Source organism: Cotesia typhae, unplaced genomic scaffold (assembly GCF_013202065.1).
Source record: "Cotesia typhae breed Kobodo isofemale line unplaced genomic scaffold, CoteBio_Ctyphae contig_11, whole genome shotgun sequence".
Classification (NCBI taxonomy): Eukaryota; Metazoa; Arthropoda; class Insecta; order Hymenoptera; family Braconidae; genus Cotesia; species Cotesia typhae.
The window spans coordinates 2,216,762-2,232,026 of record NW_027423711.1 but is presented as its reverse complement, the minus strand read 5'-3'; the positions used below and the strand labels follow the sequence as shown (position 1 = coordinate 2,232,026).

Sequence of the window (15,265 nt, the reverse complement as noted above, 5' to 3'; positions counted from 1 at the left end):
AATTACGCGCGTAATTTTAAATTGGAGAAATTACATGTCATTAAAGTTAGCCGACGTTTTAAATTTTTTGATTTTTTTTTTTAATAATTTAATTAACAAAAAAAATTTTTTTTTAATTACAATGATAGTTTTCAAGTTTTTTATAGGTGAAATTTTTTTTTTTAATTATTTAATTGAAATTTTTTCAATAAAAAATTTTGAAATATCGGCTAACTTTATTTTCATAAAATTACTTAAAAAAATGTATTTTATAATTTTATACTTGACAAAAAAACCTTAGACGATTTTTAATACAAGTAATTAACTAAAATATTTATCACTCAATAAATAAAATGGAATTGTAAATTGAAAGTCTACAAATTTATTTATTTATTCACACTATAACAATTATATACATAATAAGTGCCTGCAATTATTTTTTTGTAACTTACAATGTTTAACAAAAAAATATTTGAATTCAAAGTTGGCCATCTTATTGAAATTATTTCAAGTTCAATAATTATTGCAATGATTACTGTCGTAAAACATTATTTTTACGTCCAGGACTTTTACCTAAATCAGAAAAAAATAGGTATAAATTCTTAAACAAGAAAAAAAAATATAAAGAATAATAAGCAAAGCTACTTAAATTTAAAAAAATATTAAAATTTCAAGTAATAAAATTCAAGACATTAAAAGTCATTATAAAATAATTGTCAATAAGTTTTGACCATGAAAAAGATTCCAAATCTAAAAAATAATCAAAATGTATACAATATGTAATATAATAAACTTTGTTAATATGTAAATTTTAGCTTATGATTGCCTTTATGCAGCAAATATTTATACTTATTTATATATAATCTTTTACATAAAATTCAGTGAGAACTTTTAAAAATGTGTTTAAATAATTTCGTTACAATTTTTATAGAGTAATGAAACTTATAATTACAGTTATAGCAATAATAATCATGTATAGTAATATTTATATTATCAATAAAATATAAATTTTAGCACTACGTAGTAGTAAATATCTTGGTGCCCTCTGGTAATATAACTTCTTCGTCGCAATCAGTAAGTGTAACAGTGAGAGGTAAAATAAGTGGCATTAATATTTCTTGGTGTTGCAGAATTTGATGAGTACCAACTTGGTCAGGTCTTGCAATAGTTATTGTTTTAACGTTTTTCGATTGAACAACTTGCATTGTCTGAGTAACTGGATGCGCTAGCCTGATAGTAGCAGCTTGTGGTGCCGGTGGTGGTGGTGGAGGCGGTAGTAATGCAGGTAATGGTGCTGGTGCTATTTGCACCGGTGGTGGACCTGGAGGTGTCTGGGAAGTCTGTGCTTGACTTTGTCTAGCTTGATTTTGGAGCATATTTTGTTTACATCTTTTACTGTGAGCATATCGACTTCCATTGTTGTTAAATCTCCGGTCGCATGTCGGACATGCATACGGCCGTTGTCCTGTATGAATGAACACATGTTCTTTTAGAGATTTGAGTCGGCGGAAATTTTTCGGACAAAATTTGCAATGATATTTAGCTTCGCCAGTATGCGAAGTCAAGTGATTAGCCAGCGTGTCAGCTCTTGCAAAAGCACGTGAACAAAATTGACACGTGTACGGCCGTTCTTGAGTATGAGTTCTCATGTGCATTTTTAAATACGCATTTGTAGTAAACGGTCTTGCACATACTTCACACACATAAGGTTTAATACCATTGTGAGCACGCAAATGAGCGACCAAAGTTGTTGACTGAGTAAAACTTTTCGAACAAATTTCACAAAGGAATCTTTTTGATGTACTATCTGGCTCTTTATTTTTCTTAAAAGTTCTCTCGTGTTTAGTCAAATGTGCATTAAGCTGCTCCTCTTTCATAAAACGTTTCGAGCAACGTGTACACTTGTATGGTTTTATCATATTATGTTTAGCAACGTGAATCTTCAAATGCTCACGACGATAAAATTTCTTTGGACATATATCACAAAGATATTTTTTACCTTCGTGAACTTGTATGTGCCTCAAAAGACCTTTACGTGAGGTATACTGTTTATTGCATTCAGTGCACTCTAGACCAACGATATCAGTGCGTCTTTTTCGGGCTATTTTTTCACCCTTCCTATCTTCAGAGCCTGGCTCCAAATCTTTCAAGTCTTCCTCGGTTAGTATCCCTTCGTCAACATGTTTTGATCTATGTTCACGCAATATTTCATTATTCTCAAAAGTATCCCCACAAATGTTACACTTTCTCACTTGATTTGGATTTTTTTCAGAACATTTATCGTAATGAGCTTTCAACTTATCTTTACGATAAAATTTAACATTACAAATATCACACTCAAAATTGGGTTCTTCGTGCAAAAGTTGGTGTCTTAATAATGATTTTTTCGTACTATACCGTTTTTTACAGGTTGAGCATTCATGATTGTCCATTGGCCAGTCTAATCCGCCATCAAAATCGGTATCATCATCATCGTCATCATCAATATTATCAGAGAATCCAGGAACGCTCCGCGTAATATCTTTAACTTCATTGCTTTTTTTATTTTTTAATTCTGTGGACTCGGGTTTTTGTGTTCTCATATGATAATCCATGTGCTTAGCCAAAGCTTGTTTAGAAATACATCTCTTGCCGCACGTTTCACACTCAAGATTTTTATTTTTACTACTCTGTTTTTTGGACTGCAATTTATCGGCGGCCTTGAGACCTAAAGCAACGTCAGTCTTCACAATAAAATCATCGTTGTCATCATCGTCATCGTCTCTCTCCGAGTCATCAAGATTATCCTCAGTACTAATTTTATCAATTATTTTTTGTGCCGCGCGCGCTGCTACTCTTTTAATTCTCTTATTTGGATCATACTCTTCACCGTGGACTGTTGTCTTGTGATTAGTTGCTATTAAATGATTTCTCAGCGTCAATTCATTAACAAATATCTTGTTACACTGCATACATTGAAATGTTTTTACTTCTAAATGTTGCTCAGCGTGCTTACGAAGATCGTCTTTTTGAGTAAATTCGTCACCACATATTTTACAACGATACCTGACGCCCTCATGTGTCTCGAAATGTTTTGATAATAATTTTTTACTGCTGAATAATAAAAAGCAAGTAGGGCACTTGAGTTCATTACCTTCTTTTTTCGATTCCATCAATATATTATTATCCATTATTCTCTCTTGATCATACTCTTTTTGACACATACTGGAAAGTTCATCTTTCAAATCCTGTTCTGATATTACACCTTCAATAACATGAGTCGAACGATGATTTTTTAATTTATCAAGTGAATCAAATTCCAACCCACAAATGTTACACTTTTGTTTATCAACTTGATAGCCATGATGATTTGAAAGTTCATTATAATTATCTGAAAAAATTTGAAGATAATTATTACTTTTATTTGAATTTTTACGGCCAATATAAAAATTAAAATCATAATTCAAGTTACAAACATCTGTAAATATAATTTTGAAAATTTTTATTGTTTTTTCAACTTTATCAAGAACTGAATGTATCTGAATTTACAAAAATATCTAGATAAATATACAGATACTTGTGAATTAATTTACAATTATAATTGTAAGTATAAACTATCAATATAATTAATATTAATATTACCATTATCATTATCATTATACTCTTCCATATTTTGTTTATCGTCAGCAATAACTTCGAAAGTGTCGTTATTATCAAAATTATTAGAATCTGCAGAGTTATCATCCTGGTACATTGAGTCATTATTTCCTTCTTTTAACTCATCATCATTTTTCTGATGCTGCTTGATATGTTTTTTAAATGAAATAACGTACAAATATTCTTTACCACAATATGGACATTTATTTGGCTTTTTACCAGACGGTGGTTGTGATTTTATCGGTGAAACATTTTTCTGCGTTACTTTTTCCGGTGTTTTTTTCATCAACAATCTCTGTTTAACTTCTTCATGTGAATGTAAATGCTCCTTTAATAAATCCTTGGACAAAAATTCTTCGTCACAAATGTGACACATAAAAAAAATTTTTTTGTCAAGTTTATCAGTTGACTGAGTTTGTGATAACCTACTGCTCAGATCAAGATTTTCAAAATAATTTTCGTCATCTAATACTTGATCTGAAGAATCAATTTCATCAGTACACGTTGAAATTTTATTGCACTCATTTTCTTGCATTTCAATTCCATCGTCAGTTTGATTCAATTCATTATTATCGTCAATATCATCATCATCATCATCATCATCAACGTGTTCGTTGTCGTTAATATATCCATTATTTTTATTGTCATCAATAACATTCTCTAAATGGGTTTCAGTTTCTTTGAGTAATCTCTCCTCATCGCCAATCATTGATAAATATTCATTCGCGTCGTGTTCATTGACATTGTCGGCATTTATCAACTCATGATCTTGCTCACTAGACAATGTGTAATCCGGATGTTGAACTATGTAATTATGCTCCCCAACAGTAATAGTATCTTGGTCATGCATTATTGCTGCAGGCTTGATATTGTCATTCGCCGATGATTCAATAGCTTCGGTGATCATTTGTTCATTAGTGTGCTCGTCTTCGATGTATTGCTCCTCGGATTGCATTATTTGATCTTTCATAACTTCATCCTCTAAATATTGTTCGTGCTGATGGGTGAGTTTTTCGACTTGTAATAATGCCAAATGATCTTTTAATAATGACGATTTATCATCAGATACGGTGTTTGTAACATTATAATGCTCGCCGACCATACCTGTCACATCATCATGTCTTTCATTCTCCAAGCGTACCTCAACTTCATTAAAAAATAACTCTTCCTTTATATTCAAACTGTCGTATTTTTCTCGAAGCAAGCTGTCCGCTTGTTCAACTTGTAATTTAAATTCATATGCTGATTCTAATTTTTCTGCACATTCACAGCATACGTGAGTTGGTAGACCATCATCTGGATGTATCTAAAAAAAAAAAAAAGAAATAAGAAATAAATGTATAATTTTTATAAGTTGTAATAAAATTACTTTTTTTTTTTTTTTTTTACTTAATGTAATGATACTGAAGTTAACAGATATACAAATTTTTTTTTAGATATTTACAGCAATTAAATGATTATAAAAAAAATTAAATTAAAAAGTTTCACATGTAAAAATTAATAAAAATTACAAGTGAAAATTTTTAAAAACATTTTTTTATTATCTAATTGATCTATCAAAAAAATTTTTAAAATTAACAGCTGACTGCTAACTTCAGTATTATTTAATGTAGTAAAGTTCCTACTTTGAATTATCCAATAAAAAAATTTTTTTTTTTAGTATTTAATTATTTATCATATTATAATTTAGAAAATTACTCATCAGATATTTTAATAATCATGATAAATACTGAAATTATATAATCAGAATTTCTTTAGCAAGAGATATATTCAGAAAGAGTCAAATAGTAATTTTTATAGTCTATGAAAATTTTTTATACACTAAAAATAATTTAAAATTAAAATTAGAAAATAAAAAATAAAAGTTAATAGATTAAAATGCGAATTATTATTTTTTTGTCAAATCAGTAATAAAAAAAAAAAAAAAAAAAAAAAAAAAAAAAATCTCAATTTTATTAAATCGAGTCTACATCATCATACTTATAATTTAATGTAATATATTTAATAGTATTAATTATAATGAAACAATAATAACAACTGACTAATTATTTAAATTGTTTACACCACTAAATAAATTCATCAACATTAAACAATTGAAGAACAAAAGGTGTTTCTAATTTATCAAAGTCCAAGCATTGTTTTTTGTTGTTGCATTAAAATAAAAATGGAGTAAAAACAAACAATTAACTATATATTTTAAAAATAATAAATATCCCGGGAGTTTAAATTTGACATTTATGCACATAAGTAAACAGTAGCGAAATAAGAAATAATAAAATTGATGATTCAAGAAACAAAAATGAACTAACCTTAACGTTAGCGAAGCTCATGGCTTTAGTTGATAAAGATACAACATCATTCTCAATGAATAAATCTCTCATCAAGTGATTGCTGAGGAGACAAACCCGGCAAATTTCCACACTTGCTTCGACATTATCATCCTCATTGTGAGACACTTGATTGCTATCATCAATATTAACGCCGTCCATGTTTAGGTTTGGAGGATACGGGCCTGGATTTTAGTATCCAACCACCCTCCACCGTTGAAAAAAATTATACACGACGTCGTCTACACGACCACACTGCTCACGGCTCTTAACGTATCTCAGACCTGAAAACCACTTTATTTATAGAAAAATACTTAATTATGATTACATTTATTCATTTAAATTTATGACAGTTGGCTAATAATCACTTAATGTTTTCAGATTTTTCAAGTAGTTTAATATAAATATTAACAGTAATTATATTAGTTAATTATTTATAATTTAATCAAGTAAACAGTTGAGTCCCCTTGCAACAATTACCAACAATGTATTGTCGAGTATCGATTATGCTCAAGTATTTTAATCGATTGTTGGTAATTTCGATGCAACATTTCCATAAATGTCTAACTTCAATTCAATACGTGTGCCGGCTAAAAACAGTACATATAATACGAGCAAGAGTAAAAAAGTACACTTGATTTTGGTTGGCTCTGTGATCTCTCCCTTTTGCATAGCGTCCTCAGTTGCATGATCAATGTCATAAATTTTAATACAAATTATAATTATTTTATTAAAAATAAATAAACATGGCCAAGTTTGATCTTACTTGTCGTATTGGTCAATACCTGGATCGGCATTTAGCTTTTCCGCTTTTGGAATTTTTGGATACTAAGAGGGTAAGTTTTTTCATGTTATCCATGTGGTAATTTAGGTTAAATATTTAATTATTTTAATAATTATTGGTGGATGTTATTTTATTTAAAGATTTATGATGAAAATGAACTGCTCCAAGCTAAACTTGACATTCTTAGCAAAACAAATATGATTGATTATGTCATTGATATTAGGAAACAATTGTACCCTGACAAGGAAGTTCCTGAGGTAATTTATTTTATATTTTATTTTATTCTATGACATTGAATTTAGATGTCATTAAAGTTAGCAGTCGCTAGAGAATTTTTAAATTTTAATTAACAAAAAAATTAGTTCCAAAAAATGATTTTTAAAAAATTGGATTTAAAATTTTTAAAAATTTTTAAATGTCAATTTTTTTGCCATAATTTATTTGTTGAAAAAAAATTCTAAAAATTATTAAATATCTGCTAAATTTATTTTCATAGTTAGCGGACGTTCTAAATTTTTTGATTTTTTTTTTAATAATTAAATTAAAACAAAAAAATATTTTAAAAAAATTGCACTTGTAGTTTTTGAAGTTTTTTACGCGTCCAAATTTTTTTTTTTTATTTTTATGTAATAATATTTTCAATAAAAAAAAATTCTAAAAATTTTTTGATGTTGGCTAACTTTATTTTCATTAAATTTAGCTGTCACTTCACGATTGTTTTAATTTTCTTTAACAAATAAATTATAGCAAAAAAAAATTATTAAAAAAATGGACTTGGAGAAATTTTAATAAATTAAAAATGTAATTTTTTAGAACAAATATTTTTGTTAAAGAAAATTAAAAAATTGTCAAGTGACAGCTAACTTTAATATCATTTTATTTTAAACACCTGAAATCTGGGTTGCGGTCAACCAGTTAAATCGAGAAAATTTCGAATTATCAAAATTCTAGAAAATAAAAAATTAACTTTCCAAGTTTTAGTAATTTATTAATTCGGAATATTGTCAGTCTGACTAGTTGACTGCAACCCGAAATCTGTAATCAATTAAGAGCGTTAGAGTTTTAAAATTTAAAGTCTAAGATTCTGATTTGATAATTTTTTATTGCATTGGTTTTTATTTAACAGGAATTGAAGGCACGCCGTGCAGAAGTTGTAAGAGAACTTGGAACTTTGCAAAATAATGTTTCGACAGTTGTAGGATGGATGAATGACGAGAAAGTTATGAAAAAAATGGAAGAAATGCGTGACTCGAAAGCGCTCAATAATTATTTAGTTCAAGATTTAGAAGTAAGTGAATACATTTTACTTAAAATTTTTTCATTTGTTTTTTAAGTTCTCCAAATAATAAAAATATAAATTCTACTTAGTTCAAAATTGAAATGATGGATGGGCTTGTCAAACTGGCCAAGTACCGATATGAATGTGGTAATTACTCAATTTCCACATCTTACTTATATTTTTATATGCTCATCATGCCACCGACTGACAAGGTAATTTTATTAACACAATATCTTTCAAGTATCTATTTATTTATTTATTTATCATCGATGATAGAAAAATAATAATTGTATATTTTTTAGAATTACTTGAACGTGTTGTGGGGAAAACTGGCATCAGAAATTTTGGCCCAGAACTGGGATACTGCATTGGAAGACGTAAACAAATTACGTGAATACATTGATAACAATGCTATTGGTAATTCCCTTCATGTTCTTCAGCAACGAACATGGTTAATTCACTGGAGCTTGTTTGTTTTCTTCAACCATGTTAAAGGACGCGACTTAATTATTGAAATGTTCCTCTATCGCCCTCAGTAAGTTTTATAAACCAAATATTATAAAATCAGTGCCATTACTTACTTTAACTAACGTTATTTTTTAGCTTTACTCGACTAGTTAAGAGATATTACGACAAAATTCCGAGTAAATTCCGACATGAGGACCCATACAAAATGAAATCGGCCTAAAAAATATTAATGACAATTAATAATTGTTTTATATCTTTTTCAGCTACTTGAATGCCATTCAAACCACTTGTCCTCACATTCTTCGTTACTTGGCAGCTGCCGTAATTGTAAATCGTTCTAAACGATCAACTTTGAAGGATCTCGTTAAAGTAATTCAGCAAGAATCTTACACGTACCGTGATCCAATCACTGAATTTTTAGAACATTTGTATGTTAATTTCGACTTTGACGGAGCACGACAAAAACTCCAGGAGTGCCAAACAGTAGTCTTCAATGACTTCTTCCTTATCGCGTTGCTTAGCGAATTCGTTGAAAATGCAAGATTGATGATTTTTGAAACTTTCTGTCGTATTCATCAGTGTATTAGCATTAGGTTCGTATTTTGTTTTAAAATTATTTTTGACTGCTGAAATCAAGCAAATTTAATATTTTTTTAATTATTAATTAAATTAATTAATAATTTGAATTACAGTATGCTTGCTGAGAAACTTAACATGAAAGCCGACGTAGCTGAATGCTGGATTGTTAATTTGATTCGTAATGCACGATTAGATGCAAAAATCGACAGTAAACTGGGGCACGTTGTCATGGGAGGACAACCAGCATCACCGTATCAACAATTGGTTGAGAAAATAGAAACTTTAAGTGTACGGAGTGAAGCATTAGAAAATCTTATTGAACGTAAATTAAAAGCTAAAAATCAAGATCGTGTAAGTATTGTTTGGAATTAATTTTCTAACAGTACTCAAAACGAACCGGTTATTTATTTTTATCATTAATGCTATTCATCAGAACTTTAAAAAAAATTTCACATCATCAAATAATTTTTAGATTATTAATTTGGACGGCTGAGAAATGAATCGATTGATTTATCTAATTTTTTTTTTTTTAGATATTAATCATTTTATTTCTCAGCCGTCCAAATATCTGTAACTCAAAATCAATTTTGTTTTATTATAGTAATGTCTTTATAGATTTTATTATTTAATAATTCTTTTAATTCTAATAGTTCATTTATTCTCAAATACAATCAATATTTTTATGAATTTTGGCTTGAATAGCGATTGAATATTTATATTTTCATAAGGCTGAAAAAATTTTTCTTTGAATAAATCAAAGATTTATTAAATTATTGTCTAAAACAGATTATTATTCGAAAACGATTGTTGCAAAATTATAAAAATATGTAAAATTTTCAATTTTTTTTTTCTACTGATTACTCATGACTAAAACATAATTTAATGGTAGTTTGAATAAGACTTTTTGTACAGATGTTAATTGATGTATGAATTAATATTTATTAATTTTATATTTCAATAAATACATCAGATTTTGTGTGAACTCATAACTAATTTTAATAAATCTAAATATAAAAATATTATGAAATTTAATCACCCTTCGTTTTATATGAAATTCACGTAATCTTATTTGTTAAATTTTTATTAATTCAACATAAACTTTATTTTCTAAAAATTAAGAAAAAATGTATCATTAAATCAAAAAAGTTTCCTGAGCATCACTATATTTATAATGAAGTTAATTTATGTATTATATCATGATTAACACTTAATATTGATAATAAATTAGTGATATTCAACAAAATAAATTTATAGCCTATAATATGGTAAAAAAATAAAGACTTGGAACTAAGAAATTAACTTTTTTTTAAACTTTAAACTTCTTCAGATTGATTATCAACGTGATTATCATATGACATAGAAAAATTACAGCCAGTATAAGAATCATTTTTAAGACAATAAGTCAATACACTTCTCCAACACGGATCTTTAGTTAACAAAAATGGATTACCAATTATAATTAATAGAGCACGTGGTCGTGTAATTGCGACATTTAATCGCCGTGGCGAAGCAACAAAACCAAGTGCATGCCGAGCATCATTACCGATAAAATCATTACAAGATCTTACTGTTGACAATATGATTATTTTTCGTTCTTGACCCTGAAATTCTTCAACACTTCCAACTTTTGGCAACTGCATGTCCAACTCCCACAGTAATGAACGTATTTGAGCAACCTGTCAGAAAATAATTTAATTATTATTATTAAAAAAAAAAAAAAAAAAAAAAAACACCATCATCATTAATAAAAACAATAAGACTTACTTGTTTTTGATAAGGCGTGATAATACCAATGTCATTTTGATTGAATCCGCGTTTATAAAGCTTTAAAAGATAAATATAAACTTGAGTGGCTTCAGCGGGATTATACCAACTTGGACTATCGGAATCCTGACGATTTTCTCCATTGACACCGTGAAAAATAACAGCCGGTGGTTGACCATCACGCGGAGGTAAATCATCGGCTATTGATTTTAAAATTTCAGCTTCTGGGCTATCTGTTTTACTAACATTGGAAATCAATTCCGAGTCATAGAACAGCGAATTTGGCAATTCTAAAATTTCGGGAAGACTTCGATAGTTGATAACAAGTTTTGTGATCAATCGAGGATCAAAGCCCGTCTCAAATCCTTCATTATCGCGTTGATAAGGAAACTGTTGGAGTAGTCGCACAAGAAATGATTCAGCCAGTCCAAAGTGTTCAGCGAGTCTACTTGATACCACTGGTCCAAGTTGCATCGGATCTCCTGCAAGCACTATTTGTCCGGTATCTGAATGAATGTAGGATAAAGGAACCATAATTTCTGGCTCAGTTGCCTGACCAGCTTCATCGACGAGAATATGTGAAAAATGACCGCGTGGAAAACCCATATTGTGCAATAAACCCAGAGCAATACATGTGCCGATTGTAATTCGATGTCTGCCCAGCACACTCATCGTGCAATTAATCATAGGACCCGATCCAGTGTATTCGAATCTCTTGGACGATCCTTCAGCCGCCAAGTCACCAGTTGCACAGTAAGGTAAAAGGCGTTCAGGTATCGAGTCATCACTCAGACAATGATGAGCAACCAATCGCACCAAATCACCAGGCTTCAAAGCATTACTGTCAAGTAAACGCTCAGCAATTAAATTAGCCGAGCTGTTGGAGGGTGTCGCTATAAGTATTCGACTTTCAGGAATACATGTAAGAATTTGTAAAATAGCTTCACACAATGTTATAGTTTTACCAGTTCCTGGAGGTCCAAATATTATATATGGAAGTGGTCGAGCAATACCGCGTAATATATTTCTTACAGCTTCTTTTTGATAATAATTAAGTTGTTTATTGAACCAAATTAATTTACGCTTTTTAATTTGCAATTTACATGAATTAATTATTTCTGAATCCAAATTGTCTTTTTTTTTATTTTTTTCTTTTTCTTCAGAATCTATTTCAGATAATACTTTTAATAATCTGTCTGAAGCTCGTGGTTTTCTATTTTGTAGAGGTGTGGATTCACTAGAAGACGTACCCGATGATAACGATTCATTCGTTTTTTTAACATACTTGGGTTTTTCGTCTGGATCGTTTTCTTCTAGATCAATCTGCGACTCTTTTTCATTGACCAAAGTGGGAAACAAAATTTCAATACCTAAATTATTAATAACAAGGTTTATTGCATTATGAGCACGTGAAATTCCAGAATACGAACTTTTAAAAATAATCTGACAGTCTTCTCCATTATAAGTATTGTGGAATTCAGGATTAAACTTAAGCAATACTTCTGAATTTTTTACTTTGTGAACAAACCCTTCATTTTTTATTTTTCCACCACTAGAATCCCATTTAAAGGAAACAACAGCACGATCTCCAATAATGAGCGAGGGCCGTTTTTCTGCTAACCCAGGAACTTTAAGAATTAAAAACTCTCCACCAGGTATCATTACAGCACTATCCATATCATACTTTTGCATTTCAATCGTAAGATTAATTTCCTCCAGATACAGCAAGGCGTGAAAGCGGTCGCGGTAATTTTGAAGAGTCAATGTGTCATTTAAAAACGGCAGTGCTTCTCCAACAACACCTTCTAATTCAATTGCAGACATTTTATCATTGATACAAGGCAGTATTATGTTCCAATAACGTTGAGGAATTCGATAGACTCCAGAACGTACTTTTATAAAATTTGGTGCTTTACATGGACGTACCCCCGGTATATAAAACTCTTGATCAAAGACATCATGCCTTACCAATCTATCATTATTACAATTTTTATCATCAGGATTTTTCTCTACTGACATACTTTTAGCATTAACGTTTATTTCAAACATACGTCCGATTGTAAAGCTGTTGAAACAAAATATAAAAAGTTCCTTTGTAGCTCCGATAAATTTTGCTGTACACAAAAATGTATAAACTACTGAATCACCAGGGCATAGTTTAGTACTATTATTTATTTCTGGAGAAAATAATGATAGTTGAGATTGAGATTTCTTAGACATGAATACGCCTTTGATCAAAGTGTAACTTTTATCTGAATTATTTGTAATAGATACATCTAATTTTTTTTCTTCATTATATTCTAAATTAAAATTTAAATTCTCAGTAATACTAATACCATTTTTATTTTTCAAAAGCGTGTTTAAATTATCTTCCTTCACCTGGCTGGTATTGTTAACCGAGGCGATTGATTTTCCAGTATTGTCTACCTGAATTAGCGGCACAACGGTTAGGCATCTCCATGTGTAAACTCCCTGGTCACTTTCAATACTGTCGCAAATAACTTTATCACCCTCACACGGAATGTACCCCGGTTGGCACGCAACTTTACTAAATATCATGGCGCTGTCAACATTTCCGACTCCTTTCAATCGATCATACTTTGTTATCAATCCTATTTTTATTGTAGATCTCAATGGATATATTTTACTGACCTCTAAAACTTCACCACCCAAATCACCAGAATTTTCGTTTAATTCAACTAGTGACTCTACTTGCACCCAATCACCTCGGTAGGGCACGAATGTAGCATCTGCTTTGTCTAAATTAATTATCGTATTAATCGGTTCTAAATGTACTTTGCGGCCATCACGTTTCATTACTTTGCAAACAATAGTTTTACGTATAATCTGGTTCTTCTCATCCTTACTGATTAAATCACCATCATCATTTACGTCCCAGAAGTCACTAATTATTGATATTATTTTACGGATTTTGATATCATCTTGGCTAGTTTGATAAGCCAAATAGTGAACTTTTAATCCCTTTTCTAAGTTATTAGTTGGTGCGTTTGAAATGTCACAAATGTATCGATCGTCTATCAAAATAGTATCCGCTGTGATCGATGTTATCGTTCCATTTCTGTAGAAACATCCTTCAATACTATGGTTTTCATTTTCTTCAATCAAATTATCATCGTCGTTATATATGTCGTCGTCAAAACTTTCGAGTTTAGTTATTATATCGTCAATATTTGGTTCATCAGTCTTACCCCAAATATATTTGGCAGCATTCACTAGCAAAGAAAACATTTTTTAATTTTTATAAATTAATAATTCGTTTAAAAAATTATTTATAGACTTTTTAAAGAATTTTTGTTTGAGAATCAAAATTGTAACTATTTGTATCCATCGATGGGTTGATATCTCCACTCGGTAACTTTCAAGTACTCCAACTCTTTTCTCAGTGACTGGACACGTTTGACATGTAATTCATTCTCCAACTTTTTCTTTTGATTTTGCACTTGCAGCTCGTGTTTCATGTGATTTAATATTTTTGTTATTGGAGTTCCGCTTGTGTTCAAACCTGAATCTTGCGAATCACTTCTACCTGACGATGTTCCTAATGTTGTTGGTGATAATGATGGATTCATATTATTCAATAGAAATTATCTAAATAGACAATGTTGATAATCAGTATTTAAATTTATATACGACATTAAAGTTAGCAGTCACTAAAGAATTTTAAAATTTTATTTAATAAAAAAATTAGTTCCGAAAAATTATTTTTAAAAAATTGCATTTTTAATTTTTTAAAATTTCTAAAAGCCAATTTTTTTTGCCATAATTTATTTGTTAAAAAAATTCTAAAAATTATTAAATATCTGCTAAATTTATTTTTATATTTATATTTATATGAAAAAAATTAAAACAGAAAAATAAATAAAACATAACCAAGAATAATTTTACTTACATTTTGATAAATATTAATGAGAATATCAATGTTCATTTTAAATTAAATGGAAACATTTTATAACATATATAGTCATGAAAAATTAAAATTTATTACAATGTTAATTTAAATTCAAGTATTCTTAATTATTGTTTACCTTACAATAAAGATTTTAAGGCTATTAAATTGTTTATATTACTTTTACTATTGCCGTTACGCGGCAGCACAGCACCTGCCTCGCGGGAATATTTGAATTTTTTTAAATAAATTTTAAAGAAGTCCTTTACGCCAGTTGAGTCGCAACAACTGTATTAGTCAATATTCGATAAATTAAAATAAAAAAAACTTAAAAAAATTCATAAAATTGAAAAATAATTATGACACTGAAGTTGACAGATATTAAACATTTTTTTAGAATTTTATATCAATTAAATTATTATAAAAAAAATTAAATTAAAAAGTACAGTAAAAGAGTAATCTAAATAAATACAAATAATTATAAATTTTGTACCTGAAATAATATCAATCAATTAGAGTAAAAAAATATACCGTTAATAAAA

General features: G+C 29.2%; 4 protein-coding genes across 4 annotated transcripts; 1 reads left to right on the top strand and 3 right to left on the bottom strand.

Annotated features, from left to right (window-relative positions):
• Nucleotides 1–338: 338 nt before the first annotated feature.
• Nucleotides 339–6,409, bottom strand: LOC141529180 (uncharacterized). The gene is made up of 4 exons (XM_074245653.1): nucleotides 6,311–6,409; nucleotides 5,925–6,226; nucleotides 3,601–4,921; nucleotides 339–3,349 (listed from the first exon to the last, which is right to left on the bottom strand). The coding sequence occupies exons 2-4, from the start codon at nucleotides 6,102–6,104 to the stop codon at nucleotides 996–998; spliced, it is 3,855 nt and encodes a 1,284-aa protein (XP_074101754.1). The 5' UTR covers nucleotides 6,105–6,226; nucleotides 6,311–6,409; the 3' UTR covers nucleotides 339–995.
• A 128-nt stretch (nucleotides 6,410–6,537) lies between these two features.
• Eif3e (eukaryotic translation initiation factor 3 subunit E) lies at nucleotides 6,538–9,502 on the top strand. Its single transcript, XM_074245675.1, has 7 exons — nucleotides 6,538–6,778; nucleotides 6,867–6,983; nucleotides 7,853–8,014; nucleotides 8,095–8,217; nucleotides 8,308–8,540; nucleotides 8,737–9,066; nucleotides 9,166–9,502. Exons 1-7 carry the CDS (start codon nucleotides 6,689–6,691, stop codon nucleotides 9,422–9,424), a joined length of 1,314 nt encoding a protein of 437 aa, XP_074101776.1. The 5' UTR covers nucleotides 6,538–6,688; the 3' UTR covers nucleotides 9,425–9,502.
• A 144-nt stretch (nucleotides 9,503–9,646) lies between these two features.
• Armi (probable RNA helicase armitage) lies at nucleotides 9,647–14,197 on the bottom strand. Its single transcript, XM_074245663.1, has 2 exons — nucleotides 10,817–14,197; nucleotides 9,647–10,728 (listed from the first exon to the last, which is right to left on the bottom strand). The coding sequence occupies exons 1-2, from the start codon at nucleotides 14,063–14,065 to the stop codon at nucleotides 10,366–10,368; spliced, it is 3,612 nt and encodes a 1,203-aa protein (XP_074101764.1). The 5' UTR covers nucleotides 14,066–14,197; the 3' UTR covers nucleotides 9,647–10,365.
• LOC141529207 (uncharacterized) lies at nucleotides 14,152–14,890 on the bottom strand. Its single transcript, XM_074245682.1, has 2 exons — nucleotides 14,727–14,890; nucleotides 14,152–14,425 (listed from the first exon to the last, which is right to left on the bottom strand). Exon 2 carries the CDS (start codon nucleotides 14,404–14,406, stop codon nucleotides 14,152–14,154), a length of 255 nt encoding a protein of 84 aa, XP_074101783.1. The 5' UTR covers nucleotides 14,407–14,425; nucleotides 14,727–14,890.
• Between the last annotated feature and the right edge of the window lie 375 nt (nucleotides 14,891–15,265).